The sequence below is a fragment of the Mobula birostris genome, chromosome X (genome assembly GCF_030028105.1).
Source record: "Mobula birostris isolate sMobBir1 chromosome X, sMobBir1.hap1, whole genome shotgun sequence".
NCBI lineage: Eukaryota > Metazoa > Chordata > Chondrichthyes > Myliobatiformes > Myliobatidae > Mobula > Mobula birostris.
The window spans coordinates 33,577,664-33,604,916 of NC_092402.1; the positions used below are offsets into that span (position 1 = coordinate 33,577,664).

The 27,253-nt window shown below is 40.5% G+C and overlaps 1 protein-coding gene across 1 annotated transcript in view; it reads right to left on the reverse strand.

The window, feature by feature from the left end:
- Positions 1–12,622, reverse strand: part of samd14 (sterile alpha motif domain containing 14) — an 81,480-nt gene extending 68,858 nt beyond the window's left edge. Inside the window, exons 1-3 of the mRNA XM_072248949.1 lie at positions 12,392–12,622; positions 9,935–10,271; positions 6,018–6,105 (exon numbers count right to left, since the gene is read on the reverse strand). Of these exons, the coding sequence (XP_072105050.1) occupies positions 6,018–6,105; positions 9,935–10,271; positions 12,392–12,622 (656 nt within the window). The remainder of the gene's footprint in view (positions 1–6,017; positions 6,106–9,934; positions 10,272–12,391) is intronic.
- Positions 12,623–27,253: the final 14,631 nt, after the last annotated feature.

The following is a 27,253-nucleotide window of genomic DNA, read 5'->3' on the forward strand; positions in this document are numbered from 1 at the left end:
TTTTTGGCCATCAGACCAAACACTGCACATCATCAAAACACACTATCCCTACTGCCATGGTGGTGGCTGCATCATGCTGTGGGGATGCTTCACTGCAGTAGACCCCGGAAGGCTTGTGAAGGTAAAGGGTAAAATCAATGTAGCAAAATACAAGGAAATCCTGGAGGAAAACCTGATGCCATCTGCAAGAGAACTGTGACTTGTGAGAAGATTTGTTTCCCAGCAAGACAATGACCCCAAACATAAAGCCAAAACTACACAGGAATAGCTTAAGAACAACAAAGTTAATGTCCTGGAGTGGCCAAGTAAGAGTCCAGACCTCAATCCAATTGAGAATTTGTGGCTGGACTTGAAAATGGCTGTTCACTCATGATCCCCATGCAATCTGACAGAGCTTGAGCAGTTTTGTAAAGAACATCTACTGCTTCAATCTGCTAATTAAATTTGCTGATGACACTACACTCAAATAATAATGAGTCAGCCTACAGAGAAGAAGTCATCACCCTGACACAGTGGTGTCAAGAAAACAACCTCTCCCTCAATATCCCAAAAACAAAGTTGTTGGTTGTGTCATGGTCCGGTCCGTGAGGTCCTTATTCCGGTTCACGGTCCGGTCCATCAACCCTTGCTCCAGGTTTTCCTATCTACCCTGTTTCTGTTCTTGTTGAGCTCTAATTGAGGCAGCTGATGCTCATTGGGGCTGGCTGCATAAATACCTTCAGAGACCAAAGTGTGGCTGCTGGATTTTGCATGTCCTTACTCCTTGTATCCCTTCCTCTGCCTTCTGTTTCCTCGCCAGAAGCCTTGCCGGTAACTCTCGCCTCGCCTGAAGTTCTCATTTCACCTTGCATTGCCTGAAGCCTTGCCTGGTCTTGCTGGTAACTCTCGCCTCGTCTCGCCAGCAGTCTTGTCCTGGAGCCACCCCGTACCTAGCTCCCTTCCTGTCCCTTGCCTCCACTGGGTAAGTCTGGCTGTCTTGCCATTACCCTGTAGTTGATTCTGTCCCTTCCTGTCCCTAGCCTCCGTCGGGTAAGCCAGGTTGTATTGCCGTTACCTACGGTTGGTTCTGCCCCTTCCTGTCCCTTGCCTCCATCGGGTAAGCCAGGCCGTATTGCCATTACCTATGGTTGGTTCTGTCCCTTCCTAACCCTTGCCTCCGTCGGGTAAGCCAGGCTGTATTGCTGTTACCTATGGTTGGTTCTGTCCCTTCCCAACCCTTGCCTCCGTCGGGTAAGCCAGGGCGTATTGCCGTTACCTGCGGTTGGTTCTGTCCCTTCCCAACCCTTGCCTCCGTCGGGTGGTGGTCCGCGCCCTGCCCAGGAGGAGCCTCCAGCCTCCGGCCTCCAGCCAAGCCTCCTGCCTCCTGCCAAGCCTCATCTCTAGCCTCTAGCCTCTAGCCTCTAGCCTGAAGACTCCAGCCTCCTGCCTCCTGCTAAGCCTCGCCTCTAGCCTCAAGCCTGAAGACTCCAGCCTCCTGCCCCCTGCCAAGCCTCGCCTCACGTCTCTAGCCTCCAGCCAAGCCTCGCCTCTAGTCTCTAGCCTCAAGCCTGAAGACTCCAGCCTCGTCCTGCCTGCCAGCCAAGCCTTGTCCTTGCCTAGTTCTGGGGTCCGAGCCAGAGGCAAGACCCAGGTACTGGGTCCTTGTCCAGTCTCTGGCTCGGAGTCCAAGCCTGGGCTCCTAGCTCTCTTGTCTAGTCCTGTTCCGGGTTCCCGGTTTTCGTGTCCATGTCCTTGCCCTCAACCCTGTATCCTAGTCCTGTCCATAGAACTTCAGTGTCTGTGTCTTGCACTTGGGTCCGTTCCCAGCCACCACCTTATGACAGGTTGTGGACTACAGGAAGAATGGAGGCAGGCTAGCTGCTATTGAGATCAATGGATTGGGGTTGAGAGGTTAACAGCTTTAAGTTCCTTGGCATAAACATCACTGAGGACCTCACGTGGTCTGTACATACCGGTTGTGTGGTGAAAAAGGCACAACAGTGCCTCTTTCACTTTAGATGGTTGAAGAAGTTTGGTATGGGCCCCCAAATCTTAAGAACTTTCTATAGGGGCACAATTGAGAGCATCTTAACTGGTTGCATCACTGCCTGTTATGGGAACTGTATCTCCCTCAATCGCAGGACTCTGCAGAGAGTGGTGCAGACAGCCCAGCGCATCTGTAGATGTGAACTTCCCACTATTCAGGACATTTACAAAGACAGGTGTATAAAAATGGCCTATAGGACCATTGGGTACCTGAGTCACCCCAACAACAACCTGTTCCAGCTGCTGCCATCTGGTAAACGGTGCCACAGCATAAAAGCCAGGACCAACGGGCTCCGGGACAGCTTCTTCCACCAGGACATCAAACTGATTAATTCATGCTGACACAACTGTATTTCTATGTTATATTGACTGTCCTGTTGTACATAATATTTATTACAAATTACTATAAATTGCACATTGCACATTTAGATGGAGACGTAAAGTAAAGATTTTCACTCATGTATATGAAGGATGTGTTGGCACGTGGCCAAGTGGTTAAGGCATTCGTCTAGTGATTTGAAGGTCGCTCGTTCGAGCCTTGGCTGAGGCAGCGTGTGTGTCCTTGAGCAAGGCACTTAACCACAGATTGCTCTGCGATGACACCAGTGCCAAGCTGTATGGGTCCTAATGCCCTTCCCTTAGACAACATCGGTGTCATGGAGAGGGAAGACTTGCAGCATGGGCAACTGCTGGTCTTCCATACAACTTTGCCCAGGCCTGTGCCCTGGAAACCTTCTAAGGCACAAATCAATGGTCTCATGAGACTAGACTAACGGATGGCTATATGAAGGATGTAAGTAATAAAGTCAATTCAAGTCAAGAATGGGGAAAATTGCAGTGTCCGGATGTGCAAAGCTGATCGAGACCTATCCACACAGACTCAAGGCTGTAACTGCTGCCAAAGAATCATCTACTAAATACTGAGTCGAAGGGGGTGAATGCTTATGCAGTCAATTATTTTGTGTTTTATATTTGTAATTAATTTAGATCACTTTGTAGAGATCGGTTTTCACTTTGACACAAAAGAGTCTTTTTCTGTTGACCAGTGTAAAAAAAAGCCAAATTAAATCGACTGTGATGGGGTGAATACTTTTTATAGGCACTGTACTTCATTGTCAATTTTACCTGTGAATAAACAGTTTTTCTTACAATATGTGTTGGTGGGACAGACGTATTGTATAGCAACAGCAGCAACGAGTTATACCAAGTGATGGGAAAGGAGGAGTTTGGATTTCACTTAACTAATCATCTACTTATGCTATTAAATGGAAAGGATCTACAAAGGGAGTAACTTTGGCTTTCTGTCATCAAAAAGATGAATATTGGGTTTGTACAGAGGATTTCGTTAAGAATGGGTTGACAGATTGTGTATTTATTTCTGATGATTATTCTCTATCTACTTTGCCTGTCAATAACAAAACGTTTCTGGAATTTGTTTGGTGAATAACACTTATTACATTGCTACCTCAAGAACACATTACAAAAAGGGATCTTTAAGTTGCAACTTACAGTTTCCAATGTTTCAAGGGACTTAGATTTAGCTGGGCAAGTATTACCCAAACCTGTTGTAAAACCACCTATCATCTGGATATATATATTAACGATACTGCTGAGGGCTTACTTAGATATGTAACTACTGCTCTTCCACCTATCTTTCATTTTATGGCACAGTGGAATAGAGATACTTACCATAATGAAGTTAGACAATGGGATGAATTATCCAAGATCATGCAGATTTAGCTAATGATGTTTTGCAGAATCCATCACCTTTTGGAGTAAAGTTTGGAACTCTGGTTTAAACGTTAATGTACATCCTAGGATGTGTATTATTTCACATTATTATTGTTCTGCTGTTTGTTCCAATGGTTATCCAATGTATTTTCCAAAGTGTTTTTGATGGTAACTTAAACAACTTACACGTTTGTGCGCTCGATACCATTCCAGATCTCTTTTTGGTGATTTTGTCTGACTTCATACCATGACGTTGTCTTTAAGTATTATTAATTGCTGTTAAATGCCTTGATATATGGTGTGAAATTAGATACTTTTATATCATGTTTCTTTATGCTTTTGGACTGATAATATATTTTTAAAAAATATGGCAATGTTTTGATATTGTTTTAGCTTTGTTTATAGTCGATAGTATTTTGTTAGTATCATTATCAGTATTATTTGATGTAGTCATGAATGTTGGTGCTCCTTTTGTACTGTATTCAACAGGACATACAAACATTAGTGTGATCTCCAGAATTTTAAGTGGATCAAAAGGGTGGAGATGCTGGCCATAGAGAAGTTAAAATATGGAAGAAAACATCAAACTCGAATGAGTCAAGAAGAGTAGAAGTAGACAAACCAATGTCTTTGTTCTTGTTATGAGGTCGAAGGAATGGAGGGTGCCATTTTGTGAAGCTGCTCTGCATCCTCCATTTTGTCAACTAGTTTTGCTTGGCTGGATCAGTGTTTTAAAGCAAACACAATGATGCTCCAGGAAATCTGCTGGACTAGGGATAATTTCCAAATAAGTTATTTGTGAGGTGTTCTTTGGTTAGATATAACATGCAGGTTTGTGATTGGTGGGGTCTGTGTCTGCCCTGAGTGAATTGAGCTGGTTACTGGTTTGGTAACTTATTTAGAACAAATACTCATAAATTACCATAAATTACCAGTTGTCACTTACAGAAGAGGATAATAAATAGACGCTGGCTTGGAGTAGAGCCAATAAGAAGGTGTTAAAGGTCGGTCAGATGACTCATAGCCAATAACACTGAAATGCAACATTTGAACTGGTAAGGAGTGAATATAAAAGCAAAGGCTTCAAATGCAAAATAGTGATTCAGCATCACAAGAAAGAAGGAACAATCGTCTGGCCAACAGGAGATCCCCTATTTCGATGTTATAAGTTAGAGAAGTGGTCTGAGTGAGTATTGGTACAGAGGGAGCAGTAGAATTCATGTTTTAAGTTATTGGCATGGGGTCAACATAGTTGTTTGATGTTTAGGCAAAGACAATAAAGTGTGAGCTTCAACAAGTGAGTACCTAATTATACTTTATCACTTTTATTGGATAGGGCACAGCATCTGGATGTCCCACAACAGAGACCAGAAAGAAACAACTTATTTCAAGCTCTGCCATGGGAAGACATTCCCAGGAGGGCATAGGAAAAGATTCAAGCATGTGTTCAAGGTTCCATGATAAAGCGGAGCAATCACACTGGCTCTTGGGAATCCCTCACTGATGTTTGTCCAAGTAGTGAAGGAGCAATGAGAACCTACAATCCATGCATTGGTGGCACATAGATATACTGTGTTAATATCAAGAGGGTACCAAACTCACAAACAAGCCACCCTAAAAGGAAGAGTCCACAATTCCTATACTTATCCCTCATCGATTTCACAACTTCAGTGGACAGCAAAATGCACAGTAGACACAAGGCAAATAATACTTAGTTTTCAGTTTAGTTGATTCCCAATCAAATTCCGCATTAACAGTACAGAGATCATCTTTGACCTGAGGAATGCTGAAGAATAAATTAATTGTTAAATTATCAGTTTAAAAACCTAGTACTATTATGGTGACCCTAAAACTCCTAAATGATTGTTTTAAAAACTAACTAATTCACAAAAGGAATCTACCATCATTACTTAGCCTGGACTTTATGTGACTCCAGACCCATACATTGCTGTTGACTCTTGAATGCTTACTGCAATGCTCTACCATGGCATTCAGTTCAAGAGATATTAGAAAGAGGTTAATTTTGTCAGTGATACTTATACTCTATGAATAAATAAGAAAGGGCATGGTAAAAAATGAGACTCCAAACCTTGTCTTAAAAAATGGCTATTGAACAAATTAGTGAGGTGAATGTTGTCTTTTTGTCTGTCACTTAAATTGTAAATTGCTGAATTAATATACATTTAGTCTTTTTGTGAACAACTTTCTTGTGGTTAATATAAAATGAATATTAATTTAATTTCAAAAATATCCACACTTACCCAAGATCCAAAAACTTCCTTCTTGCCTTTCTATCCAGCCCAACTATGGGACTTGCTGGTTCTGCTGGACTTGTTTCCTTGCTTCCTTCTGAAACTAGGGTGGAAATAAGCAAGTAAAACACTAGAGCTCTGTTTCTACATTGAGAGTTCATTGTTAGTATGCCATTCCTAACTACTGCCCAAATTATAACTATCTACTTCTTGCTTCGACAGCCATGAATACATAACAACCTTGTGAGATTGTGAGCACTTCCTGATTTATGTCAATCCAACTATAAATTACTATAAACCAATCTCATGCTAGAATTAATGAGCTGGGACAACATATCAATATACCAAGACAGCACATATAATTGATAGCAACACACATCAAAGTTGCTGGTGAACGCAGCTGGCCAGGCAGCATCTCTAGGAAGAGGCACAGTCGACGTTTCAGGCCAAGACCCTTCGTCCTGATGTTCACCAGCAACTTTGATGTGTGTTGCTTGAATTTCCAGCATCTGCAGAATTCCTGTTGTTTACATATAATTGATAATTATTTTGGTCTTTTTTATATTCTTAATTAATGGTGAGGCACTGTAATGTGTATAATCAATAATATGTGCAGTTGCTATCTCATCTTTACTCATCGAACCTTAGTTTCAAACATAGAAGCACCATCAAAGAAAGATGTGGTTGCAGTTGGTTTCAAACTTTTTTCTCTGCAAAACCTGAGGAGAATTGAGTTTCAAAAGTGGATGAGATTAATTGAAAAGCTATGTCATTCCTCCCAAAAGACTAACAAGACAAATGTATGCTAGTTCTGATGAAATATTATTGACTTGAAATGGATTAACTCTGTCTCTCTTTCCACAGATGCTACCTGACCTGCTGATTATTTCCAGTATTTTTGTTTCTTATTCAGATTTCCAATATCTGTAGGTTCTTTTCCCTTTGTACAAATGGATGATTGACTTTAAAATGGTGAATATTTAGAGAAGCCTCCAACAGAATGTTCAATCATGACCCCAAACCTGAACTTTTCAGGGAAGGGGCAACATCAGTTTTCAGCAAAGATATCTTTTACAACCAAAACATGTAGCCATATGCATCAAAGTACACATTCAGTGTGAGTATCCCAACTTTGATTGTTCTTCAGATTCTTCAGAATTAGTTAGATGATTATTACTACCATTAATGTCCCAGATCAATAAACATATATATATTATAGTCCATTATTTTTGATCTTCATCACAGAATTTGTCCTTTTAGTTCTAAGGGCATGTTGTGAAATTTCTTTTTCCCTCATCTCTTACTAGTGCAAAAGTATAATATCAGCTGGTCAACCTCAGTCTCTAGTAAGTGAAACAGTAGAGATTGCAGAACTCAGAAATAAAGTCAGAAAATGTTAGAAACACTTATCATTTTCTACTCATGGCCTCCACTCTATTGCAAGCATTCCTTCTGTTCTTCTCACCCCTCTTCCTTTGCAATTTAATACACCTGATATCTTATTTCTCCAGTTCTGATGAAGGGCCATTAAACTGAGACCTTACCTTTACTTCTCAATCTGTATTTGTTTACAGAGATTCTGAGTATCTTTGGCATTTTCTGTTTTTACCCCCAAATGGAATCACCAAGTTATAATGGGGAGTATAAGCCCTAGTGGTTTAACTCCGCCTGAGGCACCAAGGCTAATTGTAATATTCCTCTGCTATCACAGCTGAGCAGCTAAGTCACTCAGGCTTAATTCACAGCCATATGGAGTCGTGCCTTGGGCCTGTTTGCAAAGATCACATTTGTTTTTTATTTGTTATTTTCTCCTTTACTCCCAGATGAATTTCCAATGCTATCCAAAGAAAACTCAACAATTGTACAGCCATAAACATTACTGCAAAACTTCTCTCCTGACCCAAGGCATGGGGAAAATAATTTGTCTTGGATGGTTAGCAATAAACTACTGTAATGGTGTCTGATGCTGTCCACATCTGCACACCTGGGTCCAATGAAAATAAATCCAGTTAATTGTTACAACCAGTTACCAATATTTAACACTGGCAGCTGAAGATGAATTTCTCCCTCTGATCCTACGCCTTTTTTATTCTGTTCATTGTAACTATTATCAAACAAACACTTGTAGCAATTTGAACGAGTGTGAGCAGATACTCATTCTTCCTGGAAATTAGATTTTGAAGCTCAATATTATGGTGCACCAAACAATTCAATTTCTGAAAGGAAATTAGATTTGCAGAAGCTTGAAGCCTTCAGTAATTACCAAGTTTTTTTTTTCTTTTTTGACCGAAGATATCTTAAGAGACCCACCATCACAGACCATTCCAGCTGGCCTGTGACTGCCAGCAAAGCCAAGGTGAGTCTTGGAACAGAAAAGCTGCTGGCATATTTTTGATCTCGAAACTTTACCAAATAATCAGCTGTCCCTGAGGCTTTGACCATTGGCTTCTGCTAAATTTGGGAGATGGTAGCTCCTGTAAACCAGAGGTAACCCAAAAACAAAATGGTCAATGGTTCTCAGCTCTCATGCCCATATATTGCAGCCATTTAGGATAGACCATGCAACACAAAATTATTATCCAAGTTTCATTAGTACGTTTTAGATGATGCTCTAATATGAAACAAGGAAACTCGAGAGAAAAATGCTTGAATGTTTATGTTCTGCTTAGATCTACAGTAGATATTGGTACAATTCAAACACAAATACTGCAACTATCTCCTTGCACTGTGAATATCTGAATCTCTCTGCTACATGATGCGAAGTGAGATGGCTGGTGAATGGGAGCCATTCAGGGATGAGATGATTTATTCAGTTTACAAGCAAAAATCATATTCTCTTTTGAGTTTCTTAAATATTTATGAGCATAAGGGTGCCCATTTTAAAAATGTTTATCTGTGTTATGTTGAAGGGATCATTTTAAAGTAGCTCTCTCTCCAGATTGGGGAGAGCAGTCTGCTTTGTATTACATTTCATTGATTTGATTCTGAGGTATATTAGTTAGGTGCTGCCACCCAAAGGCTTTATGAGGAAGGAGCATAGTCTAGGGACCTGTGGCCACAAGGCAGAGGGACTGGGTCCTGCATAACAGCCTCTCTAATGTTTCACAGGTGCATTGTTTTTGGAGGAAACAAGAGTGGTAATACATTGTAAGAGAATACAGTCGATTTAAAGAAAGACATATTCCCTTTGTGTTAAGTTATCATATTAACCCTTACATACTGCTCGTGTGAAACTTGACCTGTTTTGATATTTGACAGCAGTAAAAACACCCTAAATGCCAATTTTTTAGCCGAAAAGTGACCCAAAATGCGCAAAAATGAAAATATTTAAAAATGTTATACTTTTGTACAGGTGCTACAAATTTTTGTACATTGAGGCTGTTCCAGGTCAAAATTTACCCGGACCATACAGTGAAGGTATAGAATATGAACAATATGTGAGGGTTAAGAATAAAGGATAATTTTTGGAAAAAAATGTTATGGTGCTAGGTACAAAATCATCATTGTACCTTCCCTTTCAGATTCCTAGCAGATTAAAAGTGCCTCCAAAAATCTTCTTTCCTCTACAAAGATTTGTCAAAGAGTTCACATATAGACTTGTTTCAGGACAGGTGGGTGACCTTTGTGGCTTCTGACAAAGCTGCTCTAAATGCAGACACCAGGAGGCAGCTCCGAGTACCTCAGGCTTTCCGGAGTATGTAATGATCTATGCCAAGGACAAGCCTTGCTAAGAAAATGGGATCTATAAGAGTAAACCTCCATCCAAGTCCACCATGGTTCTGCATTTAGGAGTAATATTCTAGGCTGCCTCTATAATTTTTATGGTAAGTTTTGCTTGTATTGCTTGCCTGATGTTTCGCACATAGTGGGGTCCATAAATAAAGAAAAAGGATCTCATAAATAATGACAAAATTGAGTAACATTACCTTCACTGTGCTTTTCTGTTTTCCTCTCCCTCCTCATGTGAACTGGAGAGGTGTCAGAGCTGTGGCAGGATTTGGAAGGGGAACTTGTAGGTGTTAGGCCCAGGGCTTCCTGGGAGGAAGCATTAGTCAGAGTCTGGTAACGTGCCATCGCCATCGATGCCTGCTCTTCCTCTTCAAATGTCCTCCTCACAATGTTGACATCAAACGAGAAGGAGGCAGCCCGCTGGGAAGGTGATGCTGAAGAGATGACAGATTCTGAGGACGGAGAGGAGCCCCGGAGAGAGGAATGTAATGGAGATCTCATATTGTGCAGTGGGCTTCCATAGCTATCTGATACCTGAAATTATCAAAGACAAACCAGAAAGGATTTGTGAGAAAATTGTAATCCAACTGGCCAATATGACAAGATTAAGTTATAATACTACATGATACCCATTTAGTGATTCTACCTACAATTTATCTCATTATCTCAATTTTTCTATTACTTTGGTTGACATTTTTTCCCATTGCCCTCTCTCCTGAAGATCTTGACCTCACTGAGATATGATTCCCACCCACGCAAACATCCATTACAGAGTTATAGAGTTTTACAGCACAGAAACAGGCCCTTTGGCTTAACTCACCCATGTTGCCCAAGATCTCTATCTGAGCTAGTCCCATTTGCCTGAGTTAGGCCTATGTTACTAAATCTTTTCTATCAATGCGTGTGTCCAAGTGTCTTTAAGTGTTTTAATTGTACCCACCTCTACAGCTTGATCTGGCCACACATCACCCTGTGTGCAAAGAAACTTGCCTCTCAGGTCTCTTTCAAATCCTTCCCTTCACCTTAAATCTATTCCTCTTAGTTTTACACTCCCCAACCCTGGGAAAAACTGTGACCACCCACCTTATCTACACCCTTCAGATTTCGTATAGTCCAAGTGGTCATCCCCTCAGCCTCCTATACTCCAGGGAAAAAGGTCTCAGCCTATCCAATCTTTCCTGGTAACATCCTTGTGAACCTTTCCTGAACCTTTCTTCAACTACATTTCATTACTTAAATCCAAGTAATAAAAACAAGGAGAATGGATTATGGGGCAGCACAGTAATGGGTCATTAGTGCTGCAGTCACACAGCTCCAGTGATCATAGATCAATCCTGACATTGGGTGCAGTCTGTGTGGAAATTGCCTATTTTCTCCGTGGCACTATGTGTTCAGTTTCTTTCTACATCCCAAAGTTGATAGGATAATTGGCTACTATTATAGAGGTGAGTGGTAAGAAAGTTAAGGTAGTTGATGGTCATGAGAAAGAGAACAGATTACAAGGAAATGAATAAGGAGGATGAGTCTGATGGGAACACCCTGAGAGGATACAATGGGCTGAATAGCTTCCTTTATCCCTTGAGGAAACATGAGAAAAAGAATCTTAGAAACAGAAGTCATCATGGGTGCCAGAGCACTGCTCACCTGATATTTGTACACATACCTTTCCAAAAATTATAAGAGCCATAGGATCATACAGCAGGTAAACAAGACCTTCTTCCCCTCTGCTCTGTGCTGATCAAGATGCCCCATTCATGCTAGTCCCATTGCTAACACTTTCCCCCTTTCCATCCAAACTTTTCCAAACTTTGTACCTGACCAACTAAAAGTTGCTATTGTACCTCCCACTTCCACTGGCAACTCATTCCACACACCTTCTGTAAAATAGTTACCCCTCAATTAAATTGCTCCCATTAAATATTTGCACTCTCACTTTAAACCTATGACTCTAGTTCTTCATTCCTCTATCCTGGCTTAAAAACAAGTGTATTCACCCTCCTTTTGCCCCTCATTATTTCACACACCTCTGTAAGATCACTGCACCATCTCCTACACGCCAAGGAATAAAGTCCTAGCCTGTCCAAACTCTCTCAATAGCCCAGTCCTGGCAATATCCTTATATTTTTTTTCTGCACTCTTTCCATTTCAACAAAATCTTTCTTATTGCAGAGCAACCAAACTTCAACTCCAAGAGTGTCTTCACCAATGTCCTGTACAACCACACCATGACCTCTCAACCTTTATACTCAGGATCCTGATTGATGACGGTTAATGTGATAAAAGCCTTCTTCACGACCCTTGTACCTGTGACTCCACTTTCAGCGAACCATACACTTGAACTCCAAGATCCCTCTGTTCTATAACACTACCCAGGATCCTGCTGTTCAGTGAGAAAGTTTTGCCTTGATTTGCCTTTTCCAAATTACAACACCTCACAGTTCATCGAACAGAAACAGAAAATAATGACTAATTATCTCCAGTCACTAGCCACAGTTTCTGAAACCAATTAAAGTAACTTGCGACTGGTTGTCTGAGCTTAGCTAATTACACAGACTTACCAGGTGCTGAGCTCGACCACAAATTGTTTTTGCTAATGACCCACGCTGGGTGGAGTTGGGGTTATTATCAGTCCAACAGTCAAAACAATGACTTACCCTTCTTTCCAGGCTGTCATCGCCTTCTGTGGAGCTTATGCTGTCTCTTAGTCGAGACCTAGAAGGTCGTTGTCGTCTTGCCTTAACAGAGAGTTGTGCTCGAGCTTTCTGCAAGCTACTATCAAGTCTTTCCGTCTCTGGTATCACCTCATTAAAATCTGCAGTAATATTAAATATATCGATGCCAGTGAGAACTGTATTAATCATAAGAGAGCATGTAAAACCATCCATGGGGAATTAAACTAAACCCAGTTTATGGAGTGGACAAGATAATATGAAATTTTACAACCAAAATGCTGCTGTAAAGGAACAGATTATTCATTTTCCATTTGAGTGTCAGGAGGCAACATGTTTTAGTTGCTATGGGACAAGAATGGTAAGTTAGAGATAGTGGGGTAAAGATTTGTCCTTGGTCACTTGTACAAAACACGCAGTATGGTATTTACTGTACATAGTAGTTCAGTTCTGAATTCAGATCCAATGACTCTAATGAAAATCTCAGATATAGAGGAAAATGTATAGCCTTGCCATTTGTGTTCAATTATTTCAGTAAGTTTAAATGCACATAAAACATAATTATTCTACACGTCAAATAAGAATTAGCAGACAAAAAAATACCATTAATGCAGATGAATCTTAGGGTACGACTCCATAATTTCCAACAAGTGGCAACACCAGTGATTAGGGTGGTAAAGAAATCACAATGCTTGCTTGCCTTCATTGGTTGGGACATTGAGTATAAAAGTAGGCATGCCATGATGCAACTGTGTAAAACTATGGTTAGAATATAACAGAAGGTTTTATAAAAAAATTGGTTAGACTGGATTTGGAGTATTGTGAACAGATTTAGGGACCCACATAGAGGGTCCAGAGGAGTTTTATGAGAATGATACAAGGAATGAAATAGTTAACTTATGAGGAGCATTTGATGGCCCTAGTCCTGTACTCACTACAGTTTAGGTTGTGGGTGATCTCACTTATTGAAACCTACTGAATATTGAAAAATCCTAGATAGAATGAACACGGGGAGGATGTTTCCAATAGTGGGAGAGTCTAGAACCAGAGGACACAGACTCAGAGTATAAGGACGTTCCTTAAAAACTGAATGAGGAGGAGTTGCTTCATTCACAGGGTGGTGAATCTGTGGAATTCATTGCCACAGACAGTTGAGGGGGCCAAGTCACTAGGTGTAATTAAAGTGGAGGTTGATAGGTTCTTGATCAATAAGGCTGTCAAAGGTTATGGGAAGAAGGCAGGAGAATGGGATTGAAAGGGATAACAAATTAGCCCTGATTTTGTGGTGGAATTTAGGCTAAATGGCCTAAATTCTGCTCCTATGTCTTATGTTATCATGTCCACTTGGAGTATAGTGTGCAGCTCTGGTTGGCACACTATAGGAAGGATGTGGAGGCTTTGGAGAAGAGGCTGTCCAGAATGTTGCCTGGATTGGAGTATATTAGCAATCAGGAGAGCTTGGGCAAACTTGGATTGTTTTCTCTGGAGCATCAGAGGTTGAGGGATGAGCTGATAGAAGTATACAAAATTATGTGAAAGGCTTGATAGAGCAGATAGTCAAAGGCTTTTTTATTCCTGGGTGGAAAATACAAAGGGGTGGTATTTTAACTGAAGCAGCATAGCAAGCCATTCAATTCATGGGAAATGAAGATGGGCAATAAACTCCAGCCTTGCCAACCATTCTGGTCTTGAAAATAACTCACATTGAGTTAAGCTGAATAAAGTATGTTGCCTGCTTCTTCAGAACAAACAAGTAAAAATTTCCAGTGCAATGTTACACAGTTTTCACTTGGAATTCCCCACACTGATTAAGGTGTCTTATTGATGCTTGGTCAAAGTTCAAGTTTTCAAGTTAATTTATTCTCAAAATATGTATATGTTACCATACAGTATACTATCTTGAGATTCATTTTCTTGCAAAGAAATACAACAGAATTTACAAAAAAAACAATACATAAACAGACAAAGACTTACAAACAAGTTCTTTGCAAAAAACAAACAGTGCAAATAAAAAATAATACTGAGAATATGAATTGTAAAGAGTCCTTGAATGTGAGTCCATAGGTTATTGTATCAGTTCAGAGTAGTGGTGAATTAAGTTACCCATGCTGGTTCAGGACCCTGATGTAACTGTTCCTGAACCTGTTGGTGCAGGACCTAAAGCTTATATACCTCCTGCCTGATGGTTACAGGTTCCAGAAACCCTGTAGGGGATAGCATAGTGGAAGGGATTTCAAATTACATAAAATTTCTGTGATAAAGCCCCTTAAAAATATTTGGAAAAATACAATGTATTCTAAGAGAAGCTAAAAGGTTCTTACAACAAACCCAGATGCATTAAAAAAAAACATTTGGTATAAATTAATGCCCTTATGGTTCTTTGTGGCTTTAAATTGTACTGATACTATGAGCATCACTGAAATGTGGTTACAATCAAAAGGCAGCCAAAGGATAAAGCTGAGAAAGAATGAAATATTTCATACAGATAAAACTGTCAGGCTAAGTAGAAGAGGGATATTACCGGTAATGGATGACATCACAGATACTTAAAAGGATGAAAGAAGCAATTTATGTTCAAACCGAGTGAGGGAGAGAAAAAGAGCTTCAGAATAAAACTGATGACTGCCTCTGGTCACCAGTTTAAGCCCAAGAGTGCACCTGTTCATGTCTCTGAAATGCAGAGCCGAGCACAGCTGTGATCATTCACAACACAAGTAGCTGGTAACACTTATGACTCAGCAAAGAAGGCAACATCAGCCTGGGTATAGTCCTGAAGTAAAGCTGACAGCTACACAGCTAAACTCCAAGACTAATCAGTGCACCAAGGAACAGAGAGAAGACAGTGAAACAGAGAGCAAAAGAAACCAGAGCAATACTTACAGCAGGACAAGGGCAAGATATACTTAAATGAACTAAACATTAGTTTAGGGATTGGACCCATTTGCACAAATTGTGCATAAAAGTGTTTTCAGCGAGAGTAGGTCCTGTCAGGAAACTCTTTAAGCTATCACTGCATCCATTGGGAAATTGGCCAATGTACTTCAGCATGCGATTCACCTTAAAGCAGTCGATGTCTGACCAACACCAATCACACACCGGATGACATCAGGTGTCCCTCAACACATATTCCCTCTATTCCCATTTCCTGTGCTGAACTATTGTGAGAGAAATTGAGAATTTCAGTCTTCATTTTAGATAGCATGCACAAAATGCTGGAGGAGCTCAGCAGTCCAGGCAGCATCTATAAGAAAGAGTATAATCGACGTTTCAGGCCGAGACCTTTGATGAAAGGTCTCAACCCGAAACATCGACTATACTCTTTTCCATAGATGCTGCCTGGCCTGCTGAGCTCCTCCAGCATTTTGTGCGTGTTGCTTGGATTACCAGCATCTGCAGATTTCCTTTTGTTTTATTTTAGATCATTAGTTTGTTGTGTTTATATGTTCTTTATTAAAACTAGATTCCATATTTATTGGGTTGCACTTTTTCCCCCTACTCAGCTCTACAAAGATTTGTGAAATTGAGAAAAAAAATCCACTAGTGCTTCGTTCACCGATCACTCAAAGAAAATCTATGACCAAAATTCACAAGTATTTGATTTACACGTGACTCCTGACCACAGAAATGTGGTGGTAATTTCACTGTGAAATGGTCTAGCAATTAAAGTCTCTACATTGCCACATCAATGCTTTGCGCACCACGTTTGCCAGCTGCATTTTTTTTTCAATGGCCTGCATCATGGGAGAACCTATCAGTGATATACTCTTCTGCATTCACAGGCCTTTAGTTCAAATTAGTTCTGGGCTGTCTGCTATGATCATGGGTCCTTTGATCAGGCTACACTTCATGGCATGTCAGTTAGTCAGACCACATCATCATGTGAGGAGGATGGCCCCAGGAGGAAGCACCATGTTTCCACCTTTCACCCACTTCCGTGGCTGCCATTCCCGCCACTACACAGGGTCTGGCATTGGGAGAGTTTATTCACTTCTGGCTCACTTCCCTGTGGTCAGAAAAGCAACTATGTGCCAAATGTGAGCTCTCCAACCAGCTTCAGTGCTTCCATATGAATGGATTTTTTCCCAATTTCACGAATCTGCACAAACAGAATAAACATTTTTGCTTCATCCATGTGCTTATTTAAGAGTCTCTTAAACCTCCCTAATGCGTCTGCCTCTAACACCATCCCAGCAGTGTATTCCATGCGTTTACCTCTCTCCCTCTATAAAAAGAACTACCTCTGACATCCCCCCTATACTTTCCTCCAATCACCTTAAAATTATGCCCTCTATGCACCACCACAGTCACATTAAATAGTAGTGCAGGCTATGAAATTGTGTGGCCAACTACTTCACCTAATCATAGGTCTGTATGTTTATGTAAAATCAATCTCAGTCACTTACAGCAGTGTGGTCCCCAAACGTGATTGATAGGGTAATTACACTTATTGACTTGCTTTGTCACCAGATGCAGCCATTTATAATGAGGCCACTGTTCACTTGTTGGTATTTGGTAGCAATCTAAATAGAAACTAGGCTATTCATAAACTCTGGCATTTGTGTCTTCATAAAATAACTAAAGTTATCAGAATCTGGTTATGTATCGTTAAAATAAAACATGAACCAGCTAGGAGGGACTGGTAATATCAATCAGGCTCTTCCCCACAGAAAGCTGTGCTTCATTGGATTAATGACTGTAATTAATTTCAGAGTGACTGATGGGTCTCCACCTTCTCAGAACACAAGACCAATTTTCTATTTTTTACTACGAAACAATTCTGTTCTCCCCTGGGCTTGCTAAGAAACATATATGACATGCTGTCCAAATATTTTTTATACAGTAAATGTACCAGAGCAGAATATATTTCAATAAAATGACCGATTAAGTACAGCTCAAGTTTTAAAAGAGTTTGAGGTAGACTAAATGCCTTTATGAACTGGCAACTAATACAGCAGATTACCTAAATTGAAAGCTGTTTTGAAGTAAAGCTGCACAACATCTTGAATTTAGCTATTATTATAATCTGAGGCTGTTGTTACTTGATTACAGGTCACAAGTCAATGATTAATGAGTAGCTCATGAGGCTAAAAGGTTAAAAGCTGTCTTCAATCACAGGGTTTTCAAAAAATTTATACTCTCTTGAAACAACTTGCTTCCATTAAATGTAATGGGTACACTTTGGCCTGAAGAAGAATATTACGTGCTTGCAGTTCCTGAGACCAGCAGTTATTGGAAATTCACCACACTTCTTGTAAATAACATGACTCAAAAGTGCTAACATGGCTACAATCTTCAAGAAGGGGCAAAGGTACAAATCTGGCAAGTGAGCTTGACAATGAAGGAAATAAACGAGGCCTCCAGCTTTGCCTCTTGAGAAGTAGGTCATACTCAAAAGGATTATTACAATGGTTGAAAAATACAGATGTTACTGGAGAGTTGGAGATTACTGGAGATATATATACAGTGTGTGCAATAAATATATATATATATATATGTGTGTGTGTATATATATCATAAATGTATGTATGTGTATATATATTCACTTTAAAATTATATCCAGCAAAATCCCAAACCAGGATTTCTACAGGGAAAGAGATCTGGTTTGTATACTGAATAAGAAGTAGTCATAACTAGCATCATTAAAAGCATGATATTAGTTATCGCGGCCTTCTGTAGAAATCTCATGTTTGCCCTGAATTTAACAATTCAGCTGAGAACAGGGATCTGGAGGGATTTACATTTCAAGACATTTGTGATAAATTTAGTTCCATGGTAAATGAAATAAATAGTAGAAAGACAGAGAATGGAAATCTATGTTCCTTGGCGACACTCAGATAATAGTTACAGATTAGTCTGGTTACATCGGTCTTTTTAATATTAGGTGTTCTGTTCATTACAATCAAGAGAGGAAATGGTGCAGGTGACAGGGCTAGAAATTACAGTGTCTTTGGCTGTTACAAGCACAAAACAACACATCAACCTACTCAGTGGTGGTGACGAATTCCCAATAATGACTGAGGCTAGGTTTGCATACTTCAAGGAAATGAGGATAGTTTCAATAATTGACTAAGTGTAGTACCCTCGCAAAGAGATCCATGTGAGACATTGCCTGTTCCACCTGGGTGAAAGATTGACAACCCCATCCCAACAACCTTCCCTCCCCAAATCCTGTAATCTTTTACAATAATTTACAATCCACTTCATAGAAATTGCTTTTAAATTTGGTAACATCGACAGACAAGTTTGAATGTAATCAATCACAACAGGAACTAAGTTTAAAGTAGAAAGTATTCTATGAAATATTAAAAAAATAAAAGTGGGTTGTTAATACAGATATATTCCAAAGCAATTCTCAAATGAGGGGTTCTGATCAATCATAAGTCACTAAGAGCCAGAGCTCAAACTGTGTATTGAGTTTATGCAGTATCTAGCCTTAAGGCAAAGAGTAAATAAAAGAAACATAATTGAAATAACACTTCAAGATCTGAGTTCCTTTTAGCAAGATTATTTTGAAGTTTTCAAATAACTTGACTGAAGATATGCAAAAACAATACATCACGGATATAGTTGGGAATTCTCTGGCCTGGAAATTTAATTGGCTAAAGTATGTCTTTCATGTGCTATGCAATTGGTTGTGAAATACATTGGTGGACTGAGAAACTGAATTGGAGTTCTCTGCCTGCTGGGCACACAGCAGTAACATCAATCATCCAGCCCTATTTGATATTACTGCTGCAAAACTGACATGTGCATGTATACCAGAGAAAAAACTTAACAGGAGGGAGGCAGCAAATTCAATCCCAGGCTAAGCTGATGGCACTTATTTAAACCCCTGTTGGAAGACTAGCACAGAAGGTAGACAATCTACAGCTACAAATTCCAGCCATCACGGGATTGCCCCAACTCTTTTGGCCACAAATGTTTCATCCAGCTGTTCACCTCCAAAGCCCTGATATCCAATCATCTGTCAGGTATGTGGTGCCTACTCCCATTTATGACCAACCACTTCCATCCATTACTTGAAGTAGATTGCCCGTTAAGAACCACTGCCCTCAGTTGCCACTGAGACATAGAGGTTATGATCTCATAGTTCTCCTGTGCTTTAGAAATTGTTCACAACCTCAATCCATAAACACTCAGTGCATCACGATATTGACAGTCCTAACTCCTTATCCACTTTGTGCTTGAAATAGTGCTTCTGTGCAGCCATGGAAGAAACTGGTGCAAGTTCCCTGCAAGGTGCTATTTTAGTGCTAATTTCTGGAATATAGTTTAGAAAAAAATCTTGTAAGCCTACTGCTCCCTGTTATATGGTTGATGTTTGGATAGACCAAGCTAATGAATAGATCTTTGGCCTTGATATACAGGAGGAGAACAAAAGTTTGGTTTGTGGATGTGTCCTACTGGGGAGTAATGGATTGCAGTTTACAAGGCGCTGTATCACCTCTGGGTGCAGTAGTATTTTCAGTGACTTACTCAAGTGTTCCGAGGATCCTGTTGACTGTTTTATCTTTCATGTGAAATGCAGCAATAAACTCAAGCAGCTTATTTAAAAAGAATTGAAAAGTATCTGAAAGAGTTTCTGTGACTCCTCAAGTCTGCTTCATTATTCAGTAAGATTATGGTTAATCCTAGACATTGGTTCCACTTCCCTGCACAATTCCCCTTGAAGACACGTAAGCCATGAATACAACAAGACCTGAGCATCACTCTCTGGTAGACAGTTCCACAACCCTCATTGCTGTCCTCCTCAGTCCTGAAAGCAGAACCCACTTTTTGCAAGATTCTGCTCCTAGTTCAAGACCTTCCAGCCAGAAGGCACAGCATCCTGTCAGAAACTCTCAAAGTCTAAGGTTTCTATGGAATCACCATGTACATCAAAACATTGAAGCATACAGTAAAATGCACTGTTTGCGTCAAAGAACAACATCGTCTGAAGCTATACACAAACACAAGAAAATCTGAAGAAGCTGGAAATCCAAAGCGACACACACAGAATGTAGGAGGAACTCAGCAGGCCAGGCAACATCTATGGAAAAGAGTAAACAGTCGATGTCTTGGGCCAAGACCCTTCATCAGGACATCAGGATCCTGATGAAGGGTCTTGGCCCGAAACTTCAACTGTTTACTCTTTTCCATAGATGCTGAGTTCCTCTGGCATTTTGTGTGTGTTAGTCTGAAGCTGTGCTGGGGGCAGCCCACAAGTGTTGCCATACTTCTGGTGCCAACATAGCTACCAAGGACTTACTGACACTAACCCGTATGTCTTTGGAATGTGAGAGGAAACTGGAGCACCCAGAGGAAACATATGTGATCATAGGGAGAACATACCAACGGCTTACAGACAGCAGTGGAATTTGAGGTCCGATCTTACAGTTGACACTGTAAAGTTTTATGCTAACTACAACACTACCATGCCTCCTTTAATCCTTCTCAGTCCCTGAGGGAATAAACCCATTGTATTCATGAAGTACAAACTGGGGGATTGCATTTGAGACCTCTCAGATATGCTGGATACTCACTGGATAAGTTCACTGAGCCATCAAGAGATTCCAATGCTACACTTTAACGCTGAGCTACTGCTGTTGCTAGACAGAGTAATTTCCACCAGAGTATAGCCACCAATCTCTTTGTGGTTGATATCCCAGTTGAAATATTTATAACATGGCTAATCAACACTTGACAAAAATAAGCCTTGACAACGTCCAGTTTCTTGAATCAAATGACAACTATATTTGTTGAATAAAATATACTAAGGATTAGACCCAAAGGAACCTATCTTCTGGCATGGCTTTCAGCTGGCTAAGTACAAATTAATACATCTGATAATGAAGGCATGCTCAATTTTAATTCTCAAGCAGTTTTGTTCAGAAAGCAAGAACTTTACGTCATTCTGCTGTAAATACATGGTGTCATTTATTTCAAAGATCAAAAAAGTTCAAAGTGAAATTTATTATCAGAATACATGCATTTAACTACATACAACCCTAAGATTCTTTTTTCCTGTGGGCATACTCAGCAAATCTACAGAATAGTAATTGTAAACAGGATCAATGAAGGATCAAGAGCATAGAAGACAACAAACTGTAAATAGAATCATAAATAAATAGCAATAAATAATGAGAGAATGAAATAACAAGATAAAGAGTTCTTAACGTGAGACCATTTATTGTGGGAACATCTCTGTAGATGAGTGTAGTTATCCTCTTTTGTTCAAGAGCCTGATGGTTGATGGGTAGTAACTGTTCTTGAACCTGGTGGAGTGAGTCCTTGTACCTTCTACCCGATGGCAGCAGTGAGAAAAGAGCATAGCCTGGGTGCTGAGGATCTTTGATGATGGAAGCTGCTTTTCTAAGGCAACATTTCATGTAGATGTGCTCAATGGTCGGGAGGGTTTTACCTGTGACGTACTGGGATGAATCCACTACATTTTGTAGGATTTTCTGTTCAAAGGCATTGGTGTTCCCATACCCGGCTGTAATGCAGCCAGTCAGCACACTTTCTATAGAAGCTTGCTAAGGTTTTCAATGACATGCCAAACCTCCGCAGACTCCTGAGGAAGTAGAAGTGCTGTCGTGCTTTCTTCGCAATAGTATCTATATGATGGGTGGTGGACAGGTCCTCTGAAATAGCTTAATAAACACCGCAAGCCCTGGCCTAGGCTTTAAATTTTTAACTCTTGGATTTATTTGCTACTGTACGGAAAAAAAACCCAGTGGATTCTGGATGTCCCTCCTGGCTGCATGGCCAACATACGTGAATCTGCTGAGCTACAGTGCCTCCCCTTCCTCAGTCTGTCTGGGAGAATTGGGAAGACTCAGAAGAGCAAGCCGCTGTTTGCAATTCACTCCAACACTTTTCCCAGAGGATTAATTTTGGGTGATTCTATTGCTTCTCTTTTTAATCACTGGCATTATTTCCTGTGCCCATTAGACATCAGTCATTCATTCAAGCCAATGTCGAAATCAAAGTGTCTCTGAATCGTAAGCCTGTTAGCAGAGCATTTCCGATACTGAAATCAGTTCTGGTACTGCTATAACAACAATGCTCTGTACAATAGCTGGCAATTATCCAAGCAGCTCCTGGGAACCAGCTGTCCTTGACTTCAAGCTCCTGCACTCTCACAGCACTTGGGATCAGATATAGTCATTGGAGCAGGATGGTGAATGTACTGTTTTCTGAGAAGACCATTGCAAACTCTCCTGTGCCCTTTCACCTGGCCTCCATTAGCTGCTGATCTGCGGCTGAACACACCCCACTGAAGTAATGACGCCGACAAAACACTAGTCAACTGTTCTTTATATTTGAACAGGTCAAACTACCTTCATGTCAAAGCAGAACTCGGAACTACAGCCGATCTGTGAAAGTCAATCATCTATGATGCATGATGGCCTGATAGGAATTGTTATGCAAATGTCCCCCAATGTCAGTTGTCAGATGCATTTCATGAAATGTTCATGAATTGACTCTGGAATTATTAGCCAAAGCAAAGGCTGCAAGGATTTCCCTAATAATTCAAACATAATTGAGTTTTGGAATGTATGAATAATACACCAAATACAGTATTGAGCAAAAATCTTAGGCACATATATACAGCTAGAATGCCTAAGATGTTTGCATAATACTATAGTAATTTTCTGTATTGCACTGTACAGCCACTGCTGCATAAAAAATCAAAATTTCAAGACACATGTGAGTGATGATAAACCTGATTCTGTTCTGGATCTCTATTGTGGACTGAGAGTGGGAAGGGGGCAGGGAGAGAGGAATCATGGTTGGGAAAAGGAGAAGGGAGAGAAAGCACCAGAGAGGCGTTCTGTAATGATCAATAAACCAATTGTTTGGAATCAAATGATCTCGCCTAGTGTCTCAGGGCTGGGTGTGTCTGCACCTACATCACCCCCCACGCTGGCACTCCTTCTCTGCCACCTGTCCCACACCCCTCCCTTGATACTCCACCCTCGCCATTCCCAATGTCTTTTGTTCCCACCAGATTTACAAACTCACTCTGAGCTCCATGTTGGCAAATACTGTGCACACCCTAGCTAGTTTTATGTTTTGGAGTTAAAAAACATTAACAGTGGTGACGAGTAAGTTTTAAAACAAATCTTAGGAGACTACCTACCTTTGAAGAGCAACGAGACGTGCAAGTCTTTAAAAAAAAATCACAACACAGTTTTTTTTTGTTGGCATGAGGAGAAAGATGATAGTTTAAAAAAAGGCAGAAAAAAGACAAATTGGCAGGTTTGTAAATAGTGAGTACCAGGTGGTAATAACCATAAAAAAAGCTAATTTGCTGCTGTATATGGAACAAATTCTGCAGTATTTTAAAGCAAATGATATAGCCAATGAGAAACAAGTGGCAGTGTTTCTGAGTGCATTGGATAGAAGAGCCTACAGTTTCCTCAGAAGTTTGACAGCTGCAACCAAACCAGCCAAAATGATTTTTGCTGACATTGTGAAAGTGATCCAGGAATATTTAGAAATGAAACCATTTTTGATTACAGAATGCTTTAGGTTTCATCAGTGGAATCAAAAGGAAGGAGTGTCCTTTTCAGCACATATGGCTGAATTGAAGAAGCTGTCTGAGTATTGTCAGTTCAGTGATGGACTTAATGATGCATTGAGAGATTGTTTAGTTTGTGGGATCTTCCAAGAAGCATTCAAAAATAGCTCCTAACTGAAGCACAACTTACATTTAAAAGAAAAGTTGAAACAGCTGTATCATTGGAAACAGATGAGTTGCAGTCAGGAATGAAAGTGAGTGTGAATAAAATTGCAATGTCTAAACTGAAACCTGCCTGGCCAAACAAATTGTGTTACTGTTGTGGCAGGGGCTCAAATACATCAGACAAAATGCAGGTTTAAAGGTACAACTTGCAGAAAATGCAACAATGTAGGACACATATGAAAAGCATGTTGGGCAGACAAATATATATGGACTGCACAGGGAAGAGATAAAGGTAAAAACTTAAGTTGTAGTTTCAAGAAGAGCACTAATCTGCATGCTGTTGATGAAAAATCTGATAATGATGAAAGTAACACAGGGCTGAGTAGCCTTGAGATTTACATTGTGAAAACTAATAGGGGACAAACAATATGACTTATACCAGAAGTGAATGCAAATTAATTAAAATGAAATTGGACACTGGTTTAGCTGTTTCAGTCATACCATAAAATGAGTTTGAACAGCATTTCAAAGATACTAAACTGAAGCCTGCAGATATCCAATAAAGAACTTATACTGGAGAAAAGATAACTCCTGTGGAAAGGACATTTGTAACAGTGAAATTATGTATAACAAACAAAAAGTCATGTTGGGCTTCTATGTGGTAAAAACAGGAGGGCCAGCATTGGCTGAGACAACTATAACTTGATTGGAGATCCATCCACCATTTACATGCCACATCTCCTGCAATAGGGTCAACTGAAAGTGAATTAAGAAAGGTAGTGGATGATGCCACAGCAGTGTTCAAGGAAGGCACTGGAAAACTCAAACATACCAAGGGTAAAATAGTGTTAAATGAAAATATCACACCTATGTTTTACAAAGCCCATCCAGTTCCTTATACCATCCGTGATAAAGTAGCCAGTGAGCTAGTTTGCATGGAGGCTGAAGGAATTCTTTCCAAGGTTGGGTGGAACCCATGGGCAACCCCAGGCCTCCCAGTAGCCAAGAAGAATGTGTCTGTTAGGATCCGTGGTGATTTTAAGGTCACCATCAACTCCGTACTGAAAGTAGATCAATATCCTCTGCCCAGAATAGAGGATATCTCTGCAAACCTTTCTGGAAGAAAACACTTCAGCAAAATGGACTTAGCTGAGGGCTACCTACAGATGGATATGGAAGAAGAGTCCAAAGTGTTTCCCACCATAAACGCCCACAAAGGGCATTATCGCTATAATAGGCTTGGTTTTTGGAGTAGCATCTGCACCTGCATTCTGGCAGAAAGCTATGGACCAGGTGCTGCAAGGCTGCCCAGGCACCAGATGACATCATTGTTACTGGTGAGGATGACAAAGAAGATCTCCAGATTCTCAAGACAATGTTTAAAAGATCAGAAGATTATAGGCTCAGAGTATGAAGAAACAAGTGTGAATTCTTTAAACCAAACATCACCTACTGTGGTCATTCTTTTGTCCCAGAACAGTTACTCAAGCACTGGTGGATGCCCCCAGGCCAAAGGATGTGTCACAGTTACGGTCCTTCCTAGGATTTGTCAATTACTGTAATGGGTCGCTGCCCATCCTTGCTACTGTGCTCTACCCCTTGAACTCATTACTACAGATCAGGAAGAAATGGCAATGGATAAAGCAGTGTGAGGTGTTTTCAAAAAGTTAAAGGACGTGAGACACTGTACTCACACATTATGATCCACGTCATCCAGTGAAGCTTGTCTGTGATGCCCCGCCTTATGGTCTAGGTGCAGTCATGTTGCATGTTATGAGCGATTTAAGTTAACACCCCAGAGCCTTTGCATCACCTTTCCTTCCCGCTGCAGAGAAAAACTACGCACAAATTGACAGAGAGGGCTTGAGTCTGGTTTGGGTGTAAAATGTTTCAACCAGTACTTGTATGGCAGAGAGTTTACCCTCATCACTGACCATCAACAACTTGTGTCCATTTTCAATCCACAGAAGGGTGTTCCACTAACAGCAGTAGCATGAATACAGAGATGAGCTCTGTTTCTTGGGGGACACAATTACAAGATCAAATTCAAAAGGACAACTAATCATGGAAATGCTGATGGATTATCCTGTTTACCCTTGGAAAAGGAAATACCTGAAAAATTTACAAAAGAACATACCCCTCTTGACGTATTCTCCTAATGCAAATCAAAACTCTTCTTATTATGACAGAGATGATCCAAAGGGAAACCAGAAAAGACCCCAAACTGTCTCAGGCCTACAGAGCAACACAAAATGGCTGCAATGTGCAGTAGAAACTCTAGTTCACCCATTTTTACCAACGCCGGGATGAACTTGCCCTTGATGAGGGTTGCCTTATATGGGGATTGAGAGCTGTTCTACCATCCAAGCTGACAGCTAAAGTGTTGGAGGAGCTACATGCTGGTCATATAGGTGTGGTCAAAATGAAAACGCTGAATTGAAGCTTTGTCTGGTGGTCTGGGATAGATCAACAGATGGAGCAGCTTGCCATGCACTGTTCGGGATGCCAACATGTCCGGAAGAAAGGTGTCCAGAGGTGTCCAGAGGAAAGCAGAACCATTTCCTGCTGCCTCATGATCAACCCCAACAACCACCATGAAGAAGACCCCAGAACCTGAAATTGTTTCACAGCCACAGGTCTCTCCTGCCAAGCAGAGCGAACACCCCCGCCTCCAGTCAGGAAAGATGTTATCCCGCAAGAGTGAGAAAGCCTCCACAGAGATTAAATCCTTAGGCCTGAAGGGGACAATTTAAAATTGACCATGCTATGGATGTCTATATAGTAGTTGTATTATATTGTATACTGTGTACATAGTTGAGATGCATTCTATATTGAGTTGGAGTTTATAGCTAAGCAGGGAGGAGTGTTGTAATATTTGAGTAATATCATAAATATATTGTTTGATTAAGCATTCTTTGTTGTTTAAATAATTCATTATGGGTTATATGACAGTCTGTGAATGATATATGTCATTACACCACTATATCTTAAGTGCGTGTGTCACTTAAAGTGGAAACGAAGGGTACACATTTTTCCCAGTGTCCTGAGTTTTTCTTTAGATTAATTTATGGAGTTACAAAACATCTTTGGCACTGAGTCTGGTTCTGCAGTGCAGAAGGGAGGGTAGAAGAAGAGGAGAGCAGCAGTGATAGGGGACTTGATAGTTAGAGGTACAG